The 22609-nt window shown below is 40.7% G+C and overlaps 1 protein-coding gene and 2 long non-coding RNA genes across 3 annotated transcripts; 2 read left to right on the top strand and 1 right to left on the bottom strand.

Moving 5' to 3' along the window:
* Nucleotides 1–11363: 11363 nt before the first annotated feature.
* On the bottom strand, nucleotides 11364–12260 carry LOC149400239 (uncharacterized). Its single transcript, XM_089610401.1, has one exon. The coding sequence runs from the start codon at nucleotides 12258–12260 to the stop codon at nucleotides 11364–11366; it is 897 nt and encodes a 298-aa protein (XP_089466527.1).
* Nucleotides 12261–15353: 3093 nt separating this feature from the next.
* On the top strand, nucleotides 15354–16071 carry LOC149400238 (uncharacterized). Its single transcript, XR_016296809.1, has 3 exons — nucleotides 15354–15499; nucleotides 15574–15830; nucleotides 15926–16071. It is a non-coding gene; the product is annotated as an uncharacterized LOC149400238 (long non-coding RNA).
* A 2691-nt stretch (nucleotides 16072–18762) lies between these two features.
* Nucleotides 18763–20355, top strand: LOC149400237 (uncharacterized). Its single transcript, XR_016296485.1, has 4 exons — nucleotides 18763–19050; nucleotides 19195–19291; nucleotides 19395–20066; nucleotides 20242–20355. It is a non-coding gene; the product is annotated as an uncharacterized LOC149400237 (long non-coding RNA).
* The last annotated feature ends 2254 nt before the right edge of the window (nucleotides 20356–22609 follow it).

The following is a 22609-nucleotide window of genomic DNA, read 5'->3' as shown; positions in this document are numbered from 1 at the left end:
ACATGAGAAGCAACTTAAAGAGTATCAAGGAAGTACATAGGTTGATAGAATCAATAACACCCCTAGGACGATTCATATCTTGGTTTACCAAAAAAAAATCCGATTTTTCGACAAGAATTCTTGATTGTGATGTGATATCTTGCTCTGCAATCCTCATATTAACTTTAAAGTATTTCATGTTGAAACTTGAAAGTAATCCTTTATATTTTTATTACATTTCTAATGTAATTTATAATTTGCGATATTCTATAATGTAAGATTTGAAATTATTCAAAAACAAATTGTTGCATCCTTCATTTACACCATTGTTTATATAAGTTTGCGCGACTTTTAATAACACCATGGACCTTTCAAATATGATATTTTTCAGAAAATAATATTAAGGCGTAGCCTGAAAGTGTAATCCTAGAACACCGTCAAACTAAGAAATTTAATAAAGGGCACTATCGAGATCTAGCCAAATTGAAACATAGAATTTGCCAGAAGTCCTTTCTCGGTAATCTTGCTACTCAATTTGAGTTTTGTGATGTTGTTTTTCACTCTCGAACTTGTAACACTGTAGCCCATTGCTTGGCAAAAAAGGCTCTGCGATTAGATGCAGATGCGGTTTGGGAGGAGTCTGTTCCTCCTGAACTTTTTGTTTTGGCTTTGGCAGATTTGCCTTAATATATACCTGATATCAGGATTTTCAAAAAAAAAAAAAAAAAAAAAAAGAAACATAGAATTTGCAATATAGTCATAGTTTGATTAGTTTATGGTAATTAGCCAAAACATGTTAGTATTTTACCTAAATACCCTAAATTATCTTTTTTTGTAAGCATAATAATTAAAATCCCACAAATTTAGTAACTGTTTCATTGAAAATCATCATACGTAACAAACAAATTAAACAAAAAAATTGTCAATCTTCATTAACAAAAAAGAAAAAACAAATCGAGAAGAAAAAAAAATTACCGCATAAGAAGATGAAGATGTTAAACTATTAACAGTTATTAACGAATATTAGCTACACATGTTTTTATAAAATTTCGAAAAACGTAAACCCAAAAATCCATTAACAGATGTTAACGATTATGAACTACGTAGTATAAAAAAACAAAGGCGGAAAATCATAAATCCAGTTACCTATTGACAATTATTACCAAATATTAACTGAAAAAGATTTAGAAGAAAAAATTTAGAATTGTCGTTGGTGATCTTTGCACCGATCTTCAAACCCTACGAAAGTTGTTATTAACTGGACAAGATTTAGAAGAAAATAGTCTCGCCGCGATCCCGATTTCGGTGGCGTTTGAAAATATTTCCGATTTTTTGCAATACGAGGAATTAGGCGCGGGGTGCATAATGGTTTATATGAAGTATGTGTTTCTTTTATATGCTTTTTCTAATATCAATACTCAATATTTAGTGTTTTGATCAATTCAATACTTCTTTGTCATAGTTATCTACACTCAAGGCTCGTATAAGTGAGGAAGAGTCAAGACTATTGTTTTGTAGAACCAAGCGTGAGTTCTCACATCAAAACCAACGGCGACGATACTTATTTGTCCAAAAGAGTCAAGGAATTTGAAAATGTGATACGGCAATGTAAAGTTGGTCAACTAGTTTTGATGCAGTACAATATAAACGAGCATTGAATGCTTGTTGTCCTCGACCTTTGGAAAAATAGCGCGATGTTCTTCGACCCGTTGAAAAAAAAATGTCATCCAATTTAAACTCAATGGATAAAAAAGGAAAATTTTGTTCTTTGAACTATTTTTAATATCATTGTAATGTATATTTTCTTACGTTTTGTGTGTTATAGAATTTTTGTGGATTTCAAGCCTGAGCACCAAGACGTCCAAAGTAACGGCCAATCAACTTAAATCAAAGTTGGAAATGCTCGTAAACAATACGAAGATATGGAATGCAAGTACTTTGTTTTAGCTTATATGTGTGATATTGTTGTATATGGTATATGAAAATTACAATCTAAGAAATCATATACATCGGAGAATATAGAGAGAGTAAGAGAATAATGGATAAGTTACGTACAAGCATTGTATTGAATGCGATGATTAGTTAGGTTTTTGTAATGTTTTTTTGATGATTTGGATGCATGTTAATGTTTTAGATATAGATATTTGCTTTTGGATATGTTTTGAAAATGTGAACATTTTCTTTTGGATTTGTAGTTCATTTTTCAGGTATTATGAATTGGGAAAACCTAGAAAGCGAAGACGTATTTTTTTTAATAATAAATATTAGTTTCTACAATAGTACTAGTATAGTTATAGAAGCATAGGCTCATTTTGCAGTAGGAATTCTAGCTTGTCGCAGCAAAAAAAAAAAGCTGGTATGGCGATAATTTTTTTTTTTAATTATACTCGATTTTGGAATACCTCGTCGCGGCGAAAATTTTATATTGTCGCGGTAAGATTTTTTTAAAAAAATTCTTCCAACATTACACAACGTTACAATATCTCGCCGCAGTGAGAACTATGCATCGATGCTGCGAGAAATGCATGTGCCTGTGTCGAAGACCTTCTACAATATGGTACAGGTAACCGTTGTAGAAGTTCTCGCCGCGACGAGAAAATGTGAAATTTTTACAACAATTTGTGCAGTTGTATAAGCTTCTACAACGCTTAGCGATTTTACAACGGTTAGCTAAGCGTTGAAGACTCTCCAGGATTCTACAACGATTATTTAAGTGTTGTAGAAGCTTTCTACAACACTGGATTACACAACGGTATATAAGTGTTGTAGAATCATTTTACAACATTTTTGAAGTGTTGTAAAATCTCATTTTTGTAGTCGTGGATATGAAATATTTCATCAAGGTAAAACGTTTAAATTTGGTCGATGATTAGTTTATGCTAAAGTAGTTAGATTTAAAATTACATAAGTGAAACACAAAGCATAAATTTACTGAGTAGGAACATTTTGTGCATACAATTTGTATATGAGCTAAACTGACTTTGATTGAATTTATCGTTAAAAAAATCGTTACAACAAACGTATCAAGATCATATTGATGATCGTATAGAAATTTTACAAAATCTTACAATTGTCCAAGGTCATGTATTCACGTTCCTTGATTTCATTAATTCACAACTAAAGCATGTTTATATAATTATGTTTTAGGAGAGTAAAAAATATGATCGGTGATAAAGGGATTTATAAATTTGGAATCTGACTCTCTTGAAAGAGAGAATAAATATCCCTTCACCTAGTAGGTTACGTTAGATAATTAATTACGTTACGTTAAATAAAAAAAAAACGTTTTACTTGTTTAATGCGGAAAAAGCTGTGAATTCAAAACGAAAGGGACATGATTTGTATTAAAAAGTTTGCAAGAGACCATGACGTAATCAATAAGGAAAGGGCAGTAATATAGTAAGATGTGTCTATTATCTAAATAATTGTTCATTATGTATATAAATATGATATCATGAAGAAGATTTATATATTCCAAATATTATATAAAAATGTATAAATGAGTATTTCATTTACTTATCCATTTAAAATGATATATATAGTACTAGTGGTAATTCCAAATCTATTCAAAAAAAAAAAAAATGCTGTAACTTGTACGTACTCGATAAAATACAATAGAAAACACACTAGAGAATAATGAAAAATAGTGCTAAAAGAAATAAAGTCAGACTACGAAACTAAAACAATTAAAATATCAATTAGCATCTAGGTTGTCCTTTTTTCTTTTTTTTTTTTAAACATTCATCATTTAATGATGTGGGCCATGGCTTGATAAAGTATTGCTGATTGGGATAATTTCAAAGGGGTAATCTCAGACTGTGTAAAACTACACCATATTCAGTTTTTAAGAGGTAAAAATAAAAAAAATATAGCGTATATGTGCCTAATGACTTATATACCCATGACAGCTACTTTTCAAATAAAACTAACTAAAATGGGTTATTAAGTTATATCGAATCGAGAGAACTTCTACCATTTGCTTTTTTGACGGGGGAGTAACTGACGGTGGAGACGGCGAGGGAGAGGTCGGCGGCGAGGTGTAGGTTCGGTAAGATCGATGTGAGGATCCGAGTTGTGCCGCAAGTTTTTCCACTTGCATCGATCCTCAAAATAAATCGCATAAGAATGTGAGACATTTGAGTTTAGGGTTTCATTTATGTAATCAAAAGTTGCAGAGTTTGGCGGTGATATTGAAAAAACTCCTCCTCTGAAGCCTCATCCTCATAATTTATTTTTAATGTTGTCTTTATGTTTGTGCTTTCATTGTTTTGTGAAGCCAGAGTTTTTTTTTTTTTTTTTTTTTTTTTTTTTTTTTTTTTTTTTTTTGAGCAGAGCGTTGAATCCGCCAGAGTTGGACTCGGAGTCAAAGAACAAGATCTCGAGCCGCTTCATGTACCTGTCGAACCCGATCGTTGATGAGATCGTGGTTTGTTCATAGCCATTCAGTTTTTTACGCCAAATTGAATTCACGTTTTCATTTTTCTTAATATCAACAAAATATATGGTTGATTTCTTCTTCTATACGTGGGATTATTAACACATGGTGTAAATATGGTGCTAATAATTGTAAATTGTAGTAAATTGTTGTAAAATAATCGTTACACATGGTGTAAATATGGTGTTAATAAGTCAACGAGGAAGAAATTTATGATGTTAATGTGTTGCGTATTGTAAATGTTCTTGTAAATAAAATGAAAATATTAATTTACAGTCAAGCGAATAGACGGTTATGAAAAACAGTGAAAGAGAAATTTGGACGTTCAACAATCTGGAATTATCAAACACGCCGAAAGAATATACAATTTGAATGTAAAATTGGTGGCCAAGAAAAGGGATCACGAAAAATGTGGCCAAAATAAATATTAGATTTTCAATAAATGGAAAATATTGAAAGATTGTAATTTAATGCTATAAACCGAAAATAGAAATCAAATCAACTAGAAACATGCAGCTGAAATTTTCAAAATCTGCTGAAAAATTCAAATTCCATGTTTGAAAATTTGCCTAATCGGTTAGAATATTTTATTCAAATTTAAAAAAAAAATAACTGCTTAATTTAAAAATTTGGCTGAAATTATTAAGGGCAAACATGTAAAAAATAGGTAGTTAATAAGTTGACACGTATGCAAGTTGACTATATACAAAATATTTACCAAAATTTGGTTAATTTACAATTTCTATAATTTAGGTGGTTTACGTAGCTAATTTTTTGTTTTATTAATCAACATATGAACTTTCTATATTTGGACCCTTTTGACAGAATTTCGGCGACAAAGCCTTTTTAATTAGACTCACTTTATATGGTTTGTTGATGATCTCTGTAGTGAATATATTATTTTTCATAAACGGTCTCCAAACAAAGTAGTTCATTATATTATGCAAATTTCTTGAACACCAGACCTCCCTGTTGAACTTTGTTGGCTTTTTTAAGCAATTCTTCTCAATAATAATATAGCTGGTGAAATTTATACAAAACTATTTTTTTTTCCTTCTATATAGATGGGTTTGCACGTGCTTGATCATTTCCAAGAAAAATTTAACATATAAATAAAAAATTTAAAATGGTTGTTCTATTTTTTTTTTTTTTTTGAGGAAACGTGGTCGGAGCCACGGAATATCATAAAAGCCCTCACGTATGGCGGAGGAATACCGTGGTTACAAAGATAAGAGTGAAACAGAACCAAACGGTAAAGAAACAGAAAAACTCAAACAAACAGGGCCCTAGGAGGCCGCGCGGGACCTCAACTCGCGATCATCGGCCCTAATGGCCTCTTCCGAACAAGGCGGGACTAAACCCAGCCAGGTCGAGGACGAGTGATGGTTAACCGCGTAGCGCGCTAGATTATGCGCAGCAACATTACAAAGACGAGAAATATGCAAAATGCGAAAAACCTCAAGCTCCCTCACCTCTCTGAAGATGCGGTGCAAGATCGTCCCAAGCTCTGTCGCAGGCGTCACGCCCTCATCGATCATCCTCACCACCCCCAAGCAGTCGGACTGGATCTCCGCTCTCCTGCCACCGACGCTGCGAACTAGCTCTATGCCCTGGAGGACAGCATACGCTTCCGCAAGCTGGGGGGAGAACCCCCTAGCCAGGAAAAGCGTCTGCGAGGCGATCACCTCTCCGGTGTGGTCTCGAACTATACAACCGACACCGAAGCCTCCACGGTCGCGATCTAGTGCCGCGTCGACGTTAATCGAGAGGGTCCCGTCCCTAGGGGGGCCATCTGGGGATCGTAGTCACCCTCGTGCTCGTCGGAGTCTCCCCAATCGTAGCCGCTCTGTACTCCTCGAGGAAGCTCACCGTCCACTGGACTAGCTGAGGCTGGCTCCAAGCTGATCTCCCGGCCAAGACGTTGTTCCTGTGGTTCCAAAGTTCCCAAATAATGGTAATGAAAAGCTCATGGAAAAGAACCTCAAGGGTCTCCGTCGCTCTGAGGATAGCGTCGAAAGCATCGCCGTCTCTGAAAGGCGGAAGAATGTGGCCGAAGCCCACCTCTTTTCAGACTCTCCTGCTCCACCTGCAACCCCAAAAAGTGTGGAAAACAGTCTCTCTCGCCTCCTGACAGACAGGGCAGCTGTCGTCAGAGGTGATCATCTTCTTAGCTAAGACTGCTCTGGCCGGGATCTGGCCTAAACAGACTCGCCAACAGAAGAGTTTCACCTTAGGAGGAACCCTCAGCTGCCAGAACTTCGTCCACCACTTCTCCAACACCGTCGGGTCTGAAGAGCTGGCGGCCGGGGTACTGGCTCTCTCCATCGCGACACGGAAGCCACTCTTGACGGAGTACTCTCCGTTCTCAGTGTAGTGCCAGCGTCGCACGTCAGGAGAGCCCTCACCCCCACACGGAATACTCAGGATCGCCGCAGCGTCCTCAACACCGAACATCGATGTGATAAGATCAACGTCCCAGCTACCGTCGGGTCTCATAAGCTCAGCTACCCTCATATTGGGGGGAATCCAAGGGGGGTCAATCCAGGTGCCCGGTCTGTCCCTCGGAACCCAACTGTCGCCCATGACCAACACAGACTCCCCGTCCCCGATCCGCCATCTCGAACCAGACTGAATGATCTCACGACCCCAAAGAAGACTGCGCCATATGGAGGAGCTACACGAGCCAGGGAGAGCCGTCATAATATCACCGTCGGGGAAGTAGCTCTGTCTATAGACTCGACCAACCAGACTATCCGGTCTCCTGAGCAGCCTCCAGACACTCTTAGCCAAAAGGGCCTGGTTGGACTTCTCCAGATCTCTGAAGCCCATCCCGCCCTTAGACTTGTGTCGTGTGAGGTCCTCCCACTTGCACCAGTGGATCTTCTTCGTCGCCGTTCCACCCTCCCACCAGAATCTGGCTATCGCCGAGTGGATGTCTCTAATCAAACGCAGCGTGATCTTGTGGCACGAGGCCACGTAACTGGGGATCGACTGAAGGACGGATTTAATGAGGACCTCTCTGCCAGCCTGTGAGAGGGAGAGGCCATTCCAACCCTTAATCTTAGCCCAAACGCGGTCTCTCACGAAACCAAAAAGCTCTGCCTTCCTCCGACCAGTGAACGCGGGAAGACCCAGGTATCGCTTATGGCAGTCCGTCCTCCTAACACCTAGGATCTGGGCCAGAACCTCCCCCTCCTCATCGCTGACCTCCGTACCGAAACAAACATCGGACTTATGAAAGTTCACCATCTGGCCCGAGGCCTCAGAATAAGTCCGTAAAATGTCAGTAACCCTCTCGCACTCGTCAGGTGTCGCTCGGCAAAAAACCAAGCTATCGTCCGCAAAGAAAAGGTGTGACACATGAAGATCCCGGAACCGGACTCCAGAAATCGCTCCAGATTCCTCACTCGCTCGAAAGAGGCTCGAGAGGCCCTCAGAGCAGAAGAGGAAAAGGAAAGGAGAGAGAGGGTCCCCCTGGCGGAGGCCTCTGAAAGGAGTCACATTGCCTCGGATGGAGCCGTTGATGTTGAAGGTAAATCTGATAGAGGTGACGCATCTCATGATAAGGTGCACCCACCGCGTGCTGTATCCAAGTCTCAGCATCATCGACTCCAGGAAGGCCCACTCAACCCTGTCGAAAGCCTTCGCCATGTCAAGCTTGAGAGACGCACACTTTCCATTACCGAAGCGTTTCCGCTTCATCGTGTGGAGAGCCTCGAAACCAACCATGACATTATCGAAGATCAGTCTACCACCAACGAAAGCGCTCTGGGACTCGGAAATAGCGTCGTGCATAGTAATCTTAAGACGGTTGACCAAGCACTTGGCCACTATCTTATAGATCACATTGCACAGGCTAATCGGTCTAAAATCGCTGACTTGTCTCGGGTCCTCGATTTTGGGGATAAGGGTGACCACAGTATCATTAATGGTGGCCACCTCGTCCCCGTCGTTAAGAATCCCAAGGCAGGTCTTCATGACCGATTCGCCTACGACGTCCCAATATCTCTGGTAAAAAATTGCGGGAAAGCCGTCACTTCCCGGGGCCTTGATCGCATCCATCGAGAAGAGCGCCTTTTTCACCTCCCCTGGCTCAAAAGGGCGCTCTAACTCGGCGTTCAAAGCCTCTGAGATCCTAGGTTGTACGCCTGCAGAGACTAACTCGATTCTCTGCGAAGAAGGCCTCGCAGAAGAGAAAATGTCGCCAAAGTAACCGGCTACGATCTTCTCTATCTCAGAGTCTCCACTGTGCCAATCCCCGTGATCGTCCTCCAGTCCTCGGATAGCGTTCCTCTTCCTCCTAGCAGAAGCCTTGCGGTGAAAAAGCTTCGTGTTCTTATCTCCGCACCGCATCCAGGACACTCTGCTCCTCTGTCTCCAGTATTGCTCCTCCTTCTGAACTAAGGCGTCAAGCTGTCTCTCCTCCCGTCTGAAGGACTCCATGCAGAAATCAGGGCCCGATAGTCCCGCAAGCTCAATGATCTTCTTCTGCTTCTCAATCTTGTCTCTGATTTCTCTGTTCCTCTCCCCACCCCAGCGGGAGAGGCTCTGTCTGCACTGACAGATCGCATCAGCTAAGCTCGGACTCTGATCACCACTCTGGCCCGTCTCCCAAGCTCTACGGATCCGCTCGTCACACTCAGGCTCACCAATCCAAGACTCCTCAAAGAAGAAACGCCTCGGCCTCCTGCTCCGCCGGCGATCTCTGAAACCCGCTGTAAGCAGGAGAAGGGGTCTATGGTCCGAACTCCAGAACCTCAAGTGTCGAACTGTGGCCGAAGGGAAGAGATCGCTCCACTCGTGACTCGCAAGGCATCTATCCAGGCGCTCCTCTATATTCCCTCTGCGCCAGGTGAAGGGGTCTCCCACGAAACCTAAGTCATGGATATCGCAATCCGAAATCATCTCTCTGAAAGCAGATAACTGGCCGGGACCCCTGTCTCTACCTCCTCTAATCTCAGAGTTGGAGGCGACTTCGTTCATGTCGCCCCCAACTAACCAAGGACCCGTGAAAGAGCTCCGGAGGCGACGAAGAAGCTCCCAAGTATGTCTCCTCTGGGCGCTCACAGGATCTCCGTAGATCCCCACAAATCTCCAACTCTCACCTAACTCGTTAACCAGATCTCCCTCGATGTGATATCTCGAAAATGTCCCGAGTAGGAATTTCACAGGCTCTTTCCAAAGTAACATCAAGCCTCCACTCCTACCAAGACAGTCCACCGTCATACAACCATCAAAACCCAGCAACACTCTCACCCGTTCAGCCCCCTCACGCCGTAGTCTAGTCTCCGATAGAAAGATAAAATCGGGACTATGATCACGAACGTGGGCAAGGAGGGCTGACCTCGTCCCGGGGTTGCCTAACCCCTGGACGTTCCAGATAACGCCTATCATCGCGTTCGGCGGCCCTCACTCTCGAGGGGCGCCGCTCTCTCATCAGTAGCAACTAAGGTCGAATCTAGCGGACTAGAAACTTCCAAAGAACGAGTAACATAAAATAAATCTCTCCTCCCTAGGTCATGTGTGGCAGAAAGTAAGTCTCTATGTCCTGTATCAAGCTTAAGAGCATGGGAATGAGGGGTGGTAGAAGGACTTACCTGTGTGTCGAGCGTGGGTCTCAACACTCTCCCTGGTCCACTCTCTTCATTGGACCCGGTCCCCGTTTCAGCTACCATCTCCCGCACGTTCACCTGGGTAACCGTGGGGTAGCGTGTCGCCTCCTCTGAGCCTCTCTTCCCTTCGCCTCCGGCTTCAAAGAGTCGTGCCATTCTCTTGACATTACCAATCCTGAGGCGTTCGCTTGACTTTCTCTTCCCCGATCCTCTCTCGCTCTTCCCCTCCGCCGACAGCGTGGGATCGGATCCCGTCCCACCGTCATCAGTAAAAGTAGGTCCCGTCGCATCAATCCCCTCAGCCTTTAAATTGGCCTCAGCTTGGCTGAAGGAAACTGGGCCAAAAAACGCTCCAGGCTGGTTATGACTAGGCCCAAAATCTGAGATCCCTTTCCGAAAGCCCAACACATTATTCTCATGGCCCATATTAAGGTCTGTAGAGGTATTGGGCGTGGGCCCTACAACAGTAGGGTGAGTTGGCAAAAAATCACCTCTCTCTCTCTTATCCTCGCGCCCAACGCCAATACCCACGTTACTTTTGCTTTTCCTTTTTTCCTTATTTCCTTCTGAAAAGCCAACCCACTCTCTGCTCTCAGATCTCCCAGAGTAGCAACGTTCTTCTCAGAGCCCGGAGTCGCAGTATCCTTGCTCCGCCAAATCGGGGAAGGAGCGTCCCATCCCAACGGTCTGGAGGCCAGAGGAGCGGTAGTGGGCCCACTCGCCTGCGTCTTCCCCAGCTGGACCTGCCTCGATTTCGCGGTCACTGTCGGCGTCTCCACTTGGATCGAAGACCTCGTCCGGCGCGTCTCTTCCGGGCGAAGCGACTCCGCGGCTTGGTTAGCTTCCCCACCCGTCGGCTTCGCTGGATCTGTCGCCGTCTCTTCCGGGCGAAGCGACTCCGCGGCTTGGTTCGCTTCCCCACCCGTCGGCTTCGCTGTATCAGTCGCCGTCGCTGTCGGGGTCGTCTCTTCCGGGCGAGTCGAATCGGCTGTCTGGTTCGCTCCCCCACCCGTCGGCTTCGCTGGATTCGGCTCTGTCGCCGTCGCAGTCGGGGTCGTCACTTCCGGGCGAGTCGAATCGGCCGTCTGGTTCGCGACCTCGGGCTTTGTCGCCGTCTCAGCCTGGATCGTCGCTTCCGGGCGGGTCGAGATCTCAGCCGGCTCTGCAGCAGCAGCCCTCACCACCGAGATCTTAGCCGCCGGTTTGCTCCCCTTCGGCGCCTTACCCCGGGATTCACACGGCTCGGAATCCATCGGTGCCGGACCGCTGTTCTCCGATTGGGGTGCTCCGTTCTCAGGTTGGTGTGCTCCGTTCTCGTCACGGCTCGTCGATCCCGACTATTTTCTGGGACTCTTATCCCCTTTCATTTTCTTGTCTTCCGCGGCAGAGTTGGCTGGGACCGAGCCAGGCTTCGTCGGGCATGGGTCAGGGCCATCCCAACCCTCTTCCCGGGGAGATCTGGTGCCGTGGAAAGTCCAAGTGCTAGGACCGAACTTGAGAGGAGATTCGCCACGTAGCCAAGCCCCGAAAAGAGCTTTACCGCCAATGTTCGGAGCCTCATCCTTGTCACGGCACTCAGGCTCGCCGTGCCCAAGACGCCCGCATAAGAAGCAAAAATCGGCGAGCTTCTCGTACCGGAAAGCGATCCACGACTTCTCAACAGCAGCTCCGAGCTTAATGAAAACCCCTTTCTTCAGGGGTTGTCCGACGTCGATGGCGATGCGGACCCGGATAAACTCGCCGCTAATCCGACCGTCTCTGGTCTTCTCCACCTTGCAGGTGCGGCCTAACTTTCCCCCGATCAATTCTCCCATCCGCGCCGATCGGTATTTGAGTGGGATCCCGTGGAGCTGGACCCAGAACTCGACGAAGCGGAACTCATCGCCGGAGTTCTTCTCAAGTTCAGGGTCGTCCAAGACCAAGAGGGACTTGTCAAATGTCCAAGGTCCCGAGTCCCAAACTCGTTTCTTATCAACGGATTTCTCAAACCGGAAACAGAGGATTCCGTCCTCGTGGTCGCTCACTTCAAGTTTTCCGGCTGTTCTCCACACTTTCGCCATCACAGATTTGAGCGCGTTTCTATTGAAGGCTTTTCTCCTCAACAACCTTCCCAGAAGACAGTCGGACAGATCCGCTGCGGAGTTCACGAGCTCCTCACCGTCAAAAACCAAAGTATCTCCTTCATCTTCATCTTCGATACCCATCTCTGACCACCTATCGCACAGGTCCTCCATCACCAACGGAGAGAAAGGGACCACGGCAAAAGACTCAGACCCACCTCAAGCGAGAGAACCCACGAGAGAGAGCTGAGAGAATATTTTCAAACGAATATCAAATCTAAATGGTTGTTCTATTTAGTCCTGATAATAATGGGATGGACAAATTGAGGATTATTATTTTTCAAAGCTATTGGTTGCAACTTGGAGGCCAAGCGATTTCATTATATTTAATTTAATATAGTAATTTTCTCTCTATTTAATAAATTATTATAACAAAAAAGGAAACCAGGAAAAGGATGATATAAAAACATTGGTATTATTAACTGAGAGATACAGATGTTGAACTAGCTCAGCTCATCTATTCATAACAAATAATAATAATAATAGCCCAATCAAGATTTTAAAAAATTGCAGGGCTAACAAGTATTTGTGCATTAACTAATTTTTATAATTACTTATTATGTAATTAATCAATTTTTATTGACTAATTAAATTTATTTATTAACCAGAAACAAAAAAACTAAAAAAAATACTTAATTGGTTTTTTTTTTTTTTTTTTTTTTTTAATCTCCTTCCACAACTAGTTGGCTACAAAAATTATTAAGCATCTGCTAAATTGAAATTCCAACACTTTCGGCTTAGTTAATATATATTAATAAATCAGTTAATATATATATATATACATATATATATATATATATTACTAAAAATTACCAGTGATTAAAAAACCGAACGTACTAAAGAAAATAAATTAATTTAGACAAATAAGCTATCAAGTGCCAAGAGCATAAACTTAAGCTTTGTTCTACAAATCTGCAGTCACTAACCTTGAAAAACAATCGCGAAAATTGTTATAATGAAAATAAACTCAAGAAATGAAGGTGGCTTAAGATTGAATAATCCCTTGATAATTTTTTTTGTTTTTTGGATAATTAGTCAATAACACAGAAGAGCAATAACATAACCAACAAATTACACCAACATCTTGAGTCCACAATCTAATCACCGTTGAGTGTACAATTACAGCTATAGGTTGCAACTTGAAGGCCAAGCAATTCATTAAATTTAATATATGGTCAATATTTAATTATTTTATCTAAAAACAAAAAAGGAAACAAGGAAAGGATGATATAAAAAGGGAAAGTTGCAACGGTTAGTTATTAATAGAGATATGACAGCTGTTGAACCAGCTCAGCTATTTAAAAGAGTGTACATTCGCGGGAGTTTATTTATTCTTCACCTCTCTCTCTCTTTCCTTCCCTCGTTTTCTTTCTTCTTCTATTGCCTCTTTTCAGTTCGTCTGGCGATTTAGGGTTTCGATGAAATGGCCGTCCCAGCGAGTCCGTCTTTGCCTCGTCGCCAAACCCCGACGCCGCCGCCACCGACCACGTTGGCTGGCGGGGTTTTCAATCTTCTGCAGAGCCTGGATTTGGTGGTGTCGATCAGCGGCGTTGTCCGTGAGGCCAAGTCGCACACCACCACCAGGTCTCAACCCCTCCGGCTGACCTTCTTCCGGCGGCGGTTTTCGGGCTAAAAGCGGGGGTGGAGATCGAGATTCGCTGTCCAACGAAACAAGTCCCGTCGCGTACCTCCGAGAACGAGAGTATCAGTACAAACCCTAGAAAGCCAAACGAAAACCCCATCCCGTCTCTAATTCCGTGTTTTTAGGGTTTCTTTTTCGTCTCTAATTCCGTGTTTTTAGGGTTTCTTTTTCGTCTCCACCGTCGGCCCGCCGTCGCAGTCGCCGGGAAGCCACAACGCCGTCGCCGGAATCTCGCGGCCAAATCGTCAACGCCGTCCCTCTCAGAAGCTCGTGCTAGTGCGGATTGGGTATTAGTTGCCCGTCCGTAGAGCCTCTGTTTGGGATCGGTGACGGTGAAGCCAAGAGAATCACGGCGGCCTAGTGGTGTTCCGGTGAAAGCGCGGCTCGGGTGGAGAAGAGAGACCCTTTTCTTTATTTTTTTCGCTTGAAATGGGAAGGATAACAACTTTGATCGGAGCGAACCCTAAAATTACCCTTTTCTAATTCCCTTCTCTTCACACTGTTCTTCCAAAATTGGATACTGTTCTTTTGCTTGAAGGATTTGTTGCTTATAATGGGAAGGATTTCAACTTCAGTCGGAACAAGCCCTAAACTGGGTATTCATTCTTTTCCTAACTCCCTTCTTTTCATATTGTTATTCCGAAAATTGATATTATTCTCTGTGGCGGGTGTTCTTATTTTGCAGCAAAGATGATACAGCGTTTGGTTTCTTTCGCCACGCGGCTCTCAATTTCTACTCCATAGTGGTTTCTTGATCTCTCTACTCTTCACTCTGTTAATTTGTTTGAATGTTCAGAATTTCCTAATACTCAGTTCTAAACCGTGTCTTTGTTTGTTTACAAAATTAGTAGAAATTCATAGATTATGTTTGCTAAAATATCAAGATCACTTTTCCTGTTTGGGGTTCTGATTTGTTGTTATCTCAATTTGTTTTTCATTTTTTTTTTCAAAAAGAGACTAGTCATATATATTTTATAGGTTTAAAAATATGAAGTGGATGAAATGTATCCAGGAGAATTCATTATTAAATTTGTATCTCTCTTGCAGAAAATAATATTGTTGCTAATATAGAGTTTTAAAATATCAAATCACATACAAACATGAAAATTGAATATATGTCTCGACTGTGTCTCTAGATATGTTCTATCTTTCTGTCTCTCTTTCTTTGCCTTGTTTTGATACACTAGTGTAGCTAATTAATTATATTTTTTTTGCAGGAATTCCTTGTAAAAATCCTTATGGTACACCGCATCCATTTCTGGGTTCTTCAGCCAGGAATTCCAAAATCAAATTCGTTTCTCTCTTCTTCTTGAACTTGTACTGAATTGTTGTCTATTATCTTTTCGCAGGAGCTGGTTGAGATCAGAGGGAAAGGTTGTTGACATTTTCTGTTGTGGTATGTACTTAAAGAGTTTAAGGGTAGAAAGTATATTGGTAGGGATGTATGTATGTGTATGTATGTAAATAGTTTGGGGGTAGAAAGTACATAGGGTATAATATGGTGAAAGAAGGTGGTATTACCCAAAAACTGCTCTCTCTGTGGATAAATGGAGTTGGGTTGTTGAAAAGGAAGGTGGGATTGTGTATTCACAAATGGTGATTAGAGATTTGACATATCATATTGAGAAGTGGGAAGTTGAGACATGGAGTGATCGTTGATGTATCCATTTCCGGGTTCTTCTGCCAGGATGATGTACTAGTCCAAAACCAAGTTCGTTTGTCTCTTCTTCTTCTTCTTCTTCTTCTAGAACTTGTACTGAATTGTTGTCTGGTATCTCTTCCGAGGAGTTGGTTGAGAAGTGGGAAGTAAAGACGTGGTGCGATCATGGATTCAGTTCAGGCACGTCCTTTTATCGGTGAATAGCCCTAGCCTTACCCAATGGCCTTCTGTTCTGATTTATCCAGTCGTCGGAGAAGAAGCCCGAGACCCTCGCAAGATCTGAAACTCGTATCTAAATAAAGGCGTAGGAAAGTTCTCAAATCCTCTTATTTCTTTCTGCGGGGGCTTCAACAAGATGAGCAACAAGCCCACGAAGCTATAGGTATGTGTTTGGTTGGTTGTACGGTTTACGATTTGATGACATGCATTTTTTTAAAAACCTTTTTAATGCTTATCGTTTGTACCCTTCTTTGTTAGGACTAATTTCAAAGACGCTGGGAGGTTCAAGGGAAAAACTAATGGAGATTTTTAAATCTTTAGCAGCATCTTCTATGTACTGGGGATCAAGTATTTTTCTCGTTCTACTTTTTTTGGTCGGGATTAGATGAACGTAGTTTGTTATAGAACAATCTGGATTTGTTTTTTCCTTGAATTAATTTTCAGTTGATATTCGTAAAACTTTCACAGGAATTTTCTCAAGCTGGTTTTTAATCTTTTTTTTCCCCTGTTTCCTTTCCAAATGAAAGAAAAAGGTAAATCTGAGTGTTTGTTTTTTTTCCCCTTTCTGTGATCTTTTTAGAAGTATAGTCTGGTGCTTTAAAAGGTACGGAGACGAAGCTTGAAGCTCGAGATGTCAATGTGCATCGCTCAAAAGAGCGAGCAGATGGGATAGGGAGACAGTTTTCAAGTGTCAGTGAGTTTCTCTCATACTCCCTCATTTTGTACATATGCTTTAGTTTAAAGTAACAATTTTTTTTTTCAATGGTTTAAAAATGTGTGTGAGAATTGGTGAATACATGTTCATACTCCGTAGCTGGGTTATGTCGTACAAATATCGAGTCATAAATTTATTTCCCGTGTGACTTCTTGTTTGTCTATAAACTGTGTCAGCAGGTTCGATATAGGAGAAGAGAAGATGGGGAGAACAAGAGAAAGATTTTGGGATATTTGAATTGTCAGTATCGAACTTCAAAATTGATGGTACACTTTTTCTTGTTGGTATTTTGGTCTTTCTTTTTTTCACTTTAAAATTTACCTAAACTTGCCTGCAGAGCATCTTTCCTGGCTGAAAAGTAAAGCTACCAAGCCCTTGCCAAAGGCTTCCATGAGAACATATTCGTTCTGAATTATGAGTCTTGGACCTTTGCCACGGCTTGCTGACTCTGTTCGTGGCCGCCGCTGAGCTTTGCCCGAGAACATGGGGAGAACAAGATAAAGATTTTGAGATATTTCAATTGTCAGTATTGAACTTCTAAATTGATGGTACGCTTTTCTTGTTGGTAATTTGGTCTTTCTATTTTCACTTTAAAATTTACCTAAATTTTGCCTTTAGAGCATCTTTCGTGGCTGAAAAGTAAAGCCAATCCCAAGAACTTGCCAATGGCTTCCATGAGAACATACTCGTTGAGTCTTGGACCTTTGCCACGGCTTGCTGACTCTGTTCGTAGCCGCTACTGAGCTTTGTGTGAGGTAAGTGTGTTTTTTTTTTTTTTCCCAATTGCCATGTGTTCAGTGATATTTCAGGTTATGCACCATTTCTCTTGGCTTTTCTATTGAGTCTTGGCACAGATTTATTAGAATTTCTCTCTCTTTATGCACACTTCTTAGACACACTTTAGACCACTTGATTTGGCCTAAGTTATTGTGAAGTATTTGGCCTATAGAAACATTATATGGGCTCTGTTCCGAGCGGCGAGGAAAGAGACGCAGTTTTGTAGGGACCGAAATGGGATCAAGTGGTTGAAATATATATTTAGTTACAGGTCCTTCCATTATTTTTAAATTTGTTGAGTAGAAAATGACAAGATTTTTTTATAATATAGTCTTAAAGTATTAAATCACATATATGTCTCTTACTGTCTCTAGATATGTTGCTATCTTCATTCCAAGTTCAGAGCTTGATTTTCCGGTACCTACACCATAGTGGGTACGTAAGTCTTTGCCTTGTTTTGACACACTAGTGTAGCTAATTAATTATAATTCTGTTGCAGGAATTCCTTGTAAAAATTATTATGGTACACTACACCACATCCATTTCCGTTGCCAGGATGATGTACTAGCCCAAAACCAAGTTCGTTTCTCTCTTCTTCTTCTTCTTCTTCTTCTTGAACTTGTACTGATTTGTTGTCTAGTATCTCTTCCCAGGAGTTGGTTGAGAAGTGGGAAGTAAAGACGTGGTGCGATCATGGATTCAGTTCAGGCACATCCTTTTATCGGTGAATAGCCCTAGCCTTACCCAATGGCCTTCTGTTCTGATTTATCCAGTTGTCGGAGAAGAAGCCCGAGACCCTCGGAATATCTGAAACTCATATATAAATAAAGGCGTAGGAAAGTTCTCAAAGCCACCTATTTCTTCCTGCGGGAGCGTTAACAAGATGAACCACAAGCCCACAAAGGTATAGGTATGTTTTGTTGGTTTGTACTATTAACTTTTCAAATGAAAGAAAAAGGTAGATCTTAGTGTTTTTTTTCTTCCCTTTCTGTGATCTTTTTAGAAGAAAACTCCGGTGATTTAGAGCTGCAAAAACGAAGCTTAAAGCCCGATATGCGAATATGCATCGCTCAAAGGGTGAAGTGCAAAGTAGATGGGGTGGGAAGACGATTTTCAAGTGTCAGTGATTTTACAAGTGAAGTGCAAAGTAGATGGGGTGGGAAGACAATTTTCAAGTGTCAGTGAGTTTCTCTTGTAAACTGTATGTTTCCTTCGGTTAAGTATTTCAAGCTATTGTCACAATGCGCTTTCCATGGGAGACTCGTCATGGAGTGGGTATGAAGTCATTCTATCCCTGTTCTGTTTTTTTTTTCTTTCACCTGTACGTATCCATGATTTGAAATTTTGTAGAAAGAATCTTTCTTTTGTATTCTTGTGCTTAACTCCTCAGCAACTAAGATTCCAAATTATTCTATGTCCACTGGAGTAGATTGCCTGTTGAAGACTGGGGTGGAGTCAAAATTAAATATAAACTGAAAATAAATTCAAATAGGGCAAAAATAAAATTAGAATAAGTTTTTAAATGTAATTTTTAACTGTGGAAAATGATTTTACCTGAAGAATGTAGGATAATTAATAGTGACTAAAATCAGTAAATTATATATTAAAAAAATAATTCTTGCCCCCCTAAGTTCTTGCAAATCTAGTTCGTCGCTTTCAGCCTAATATATTTTTTTTATTGACTAATTATTGTAATAATAAATTATTGGCCTGTAGAAACGTTATATGGGTTGAAGGCCCAAGTTACTGTCTCTTTTCAGTGGGTGAGGAAACAGACGTCGAACAGTTTTCCAGGGGCCGAAATGGGAAGAAGAAAAAGAAGGTTTGCTTCTGGAACGTTCGAATCCATTGGAGGTTTCTCTGATTTCCTCTTATTCTCCTATCTTGTGCTGTAAGTTTCTTCCATGATTTTCTATTTGCAATGTAGTCAATTTCCGTTCCATCACTGGTTTCCGGAATATCAATGTTCTCTTTTCCTCATCATCCGGTCTACTCTTATGATCCGAAACCTGCATCTGATTCAAAGCTTATAAAGTTTTCAAGGTCCAAGATGTTCCACCATGCCTTGTTCCGCCTTATTTCTTCCTGTGGAGGAGGACAACAAGATGAACAATATGCCCACAAAGCTTTAGGTATATGTTTGCTTAGTTTTTCTTCGTTTTACGATTTGATGAATTGCATCTAGTTCTCTAATTTATCCTTAATGCTTATTGTTTGTTTGTATGGCTTTCTTAGGACTAATTAAATTCAGAGGTGCTGGGACAGAGGTTCAGCTACCGTTCAAGGGAGAAATATCGTTGTTTTCAATGCAACTCTTTACTAGGTTATTCTCATTAACATGATGGTTTACTTTTTCTCCTATTTCGTTTATAAAATCTGAACGATCGTTAAATTTATTTTCTTGTTTACTTCAACTCTCATTCAGTTGATATTCACTGGTTTGCTTATGGTTAAACTCTTGAACGGCATAAATTTCTCAGGAACTTTGTTTTAATTTTTTTTACTGAAAACATTGGGAAACTAATGAGATATGGTGTTTAGAAGAGTTGAGCCAAAAAGGTGTCCTTCGTACGATCCGTATAATTAAAGGCAATGGAAATTTCTTGAGTCCCCGTCCACAAGAAAAGTTCTGGTTTGTATTCGATTGATTTGACGATGTATAGGAAATCGGTGATTCCGTTTTTTATTAGTTCATTATTCAGACTTTTTTCTAAGGCTCATGTTATTGACCTCGCTGGGAGGTTAAGGGTAATGGAGTCATAATTTAGGTTAGATTTTCTTTTTATTTGTTTGAATTGTGTTTCTAGTTGTTTTTAAATAATTTGAACGTGGCAGGGCTCATGTTTTGCTTGATTTGCTGATTTTGATACTCAAGAACGCTGAAACTGGGCACCTTGTTGAGACATGGTATGCTTAGAATAGTTGACAAGGCAGCAACAAATACTGGCAGATTTAAGCTGTTTTTTATGTCTTCTATTCTTTTTGTTTCATTATTGAATTTAATTCAAATAGAAATCTATTTACTTTTCAAATGAAAGAAGAATGTAAATCTGAGTGTTTTTTCTTTCTGTGGTCTTTGTAGAAGTATACTCTGGTGCTTAAAGCTGTAAAGACGGAGCTTATAGTGCGAGATGTCTGTATACATCGCTCAAAAGGTGAAGAGCAGAGCAGATGGGCTGGGAAGACAATATTCAAGTGTCAATGAGAATTTCTTATTCCCCTCATTTCGTACGTATACTTTTTTTTGAAGTACCAATGGTTATTTTTATCAATGGTTAAACGATGTGTGGCAATTAGCGAGAACAGTTCTTCACACTCCGCTAACCGGGTTATGTTGTACACATACTGAGTTATAAGTATCTTTCCCTTGCGCCTTCATGTTTGTGTATAAATTGTCCCTTAAAATAATCTGAACGATCGTTAAATTTCTTTTCTTGTTCACTTCTACTCTTGTACAGCTGTTATTAAACTCTCTAACGGCATAAATTTTCTCAGGAACCCCCTTTTTTTTTCTGGAAAAATTGGGAAACTAGTAAGATATGGTGTTTAGAAGAGTCAAGCTAAATGTGGTGGTGGGAAAGCCAAATCCTGGCAGATACCCAAGTTGGGTGTTTTTGACCTTCTGTTAATTTCATTTTCCTATTTCCTCCTCGATTGAAAGAAACATGTAAATCTGAGTTTTATTTTCTTTCTCTGTAATCTTTTCAGACGTACACTTTTGTGCTCCAAAGCCGAAGGAGCTCAAAGCACAACACGTCAATGCGCAAGTATCTCTTTCTGGGCTGTGAAGCCCAATTTCTATTATTTTCACATCCACGACAATCCCTCAAAAGGCAAACAGCTGACCAAAGATGAGTTGTGAATCGAATTCGTAAGTGAGTTTCTCTCGCTTCCTTTTTTCATAGAAACTATTTTTTATTTTTTTATTTTTTTTTATTTTTTTTATTTTTATCAATGGTTAAAAGGTGTGTGGCAATTGCCCAGAATCCACCATTACTTTAAAATATCGCTGTCATTATGGTCTAATAGATCACCAACATCAGCCAAGAAGGTTTATAGGTAATCTGATGCTTTACTTTCCTTTATAATGTTTCTTGTGCTCTCTACTATATCTTATGTTATTTACTTCTCAGTTTCATGTAGTCGTTTGGATTATTGTAATTCACTTTATGAGTCAATATATCTATGTGAGAACAGCAGCGCGGTGATCTGCCGATAGCCTGACTGTAGATTAATTCCTGGAGTGGGAGGGCCTAATCCCTGTGAAAAGGTGTCCTTCGTACGATCTATAATACGAATATAATTCAAGGCAATGGGAATTTCTCGGGTCCCCCGTCAACAAGAAATTTCTCGATTTCTACTCCAAAGTGGTTTCTTGATCTCTCTACTCTTCACTCTTTTAATTTGTTTGAATGTTCAGAATTTTCTAATACTCGGTTCTAAACCGTGTCTTTGTTTGTTTACAAAATATGTAAAAGTTCAACAATTATTTTTGCTAAGATGTCTATCTTTTTACTATTTGGGGGTCTGATTTGTTGCTAAAATGTCAAGAAGAAAAATTCTGGCGATTTACATCTGAACTTCTGGCGATTTAAGGATATATAAAATCAATGTTTCCGTTTTTTATTAGTGTATTATTCGGACTTTTTTGTAGGGCTAATGTTACTGACCTCGTTTCTTGTTGAGAATTAAAGAGTTAAGAAGTAAAGAGTTATACTTCCAGTTAGATTCTTAGTTTTCATTGGTTGACTTGCGTTTCTGGTTGTTATTAAATGACTCTGAATGTGGTCTGGAATGGAAAAATAAATTTGAATGGTATTTCAATGGCCTTTTTGTTTTGCTTGGTTTTCTGATTTGGATACTCTAGATGCCGAAATTCTCTCAGGAACTTTCTTTTGATTGTCTTTCTGGAGACATTAGGAACCTTGTTGAGATATGGTATGCTTAGAATAGTTTTCGAGCCAGTAGCTAATCCTGGCAGATTTAAACTGCTTTTTGCTGTCTTTTATTCTTTTCCTTTCTCTATTGAGTTTCATTTTAACAAAAAGAGCTTTAGTATATCTGATATTTTTGGGTGTAAATTGATTTAGAACCATTTGCTGCTTTTCCATTTATGTGCAGGTATCTCGACTTGTGCTTGGAGGCGCAAATTCTGTATCCACTTCGAAGTTTGGGACGTGATGAAGCCGAAAAGAAGAGTATTTATGGGTTGTTGTGATACAATTCACAATGTTCAGTGAATTCCTCTTATTTCCTCTCAATGTCTCACCTTGCAACTGTTGTTTTGTGCAGGTATCTCGATTTGTGCTTGGAGGCGCAAATTCTGTACCCACTTTCAAGTTTGGGACGCGATGAAGCCAAAAAGAAGAGGCATTTGTGGGTTGTTGTGATACAATTCACAATATTCAGTGAATTCCTCTTATTTCCTCTCAATGTCTTACCTTGCAACT

This window comes from Urtica dioica, chromosome 4 (genome assembly GCF_054948205.1).
Source record: "Urtica dioica subsp. dioica isolate 48M chromosome 4, U.dioica_male_clone48M_v1_H2, whole genome shotgun sequence".
Lineage (NCBI taxonomy): Eukaryota > Viridiplantae > Streptophyta > Magnoliopsida > Rosales > Urticaceae > Urtica > Urtica dioica.
Note: the sequence above shows the minus strand (reverse complement) of the source record. Positions and strands in the feature narration are given on the sequence as shown.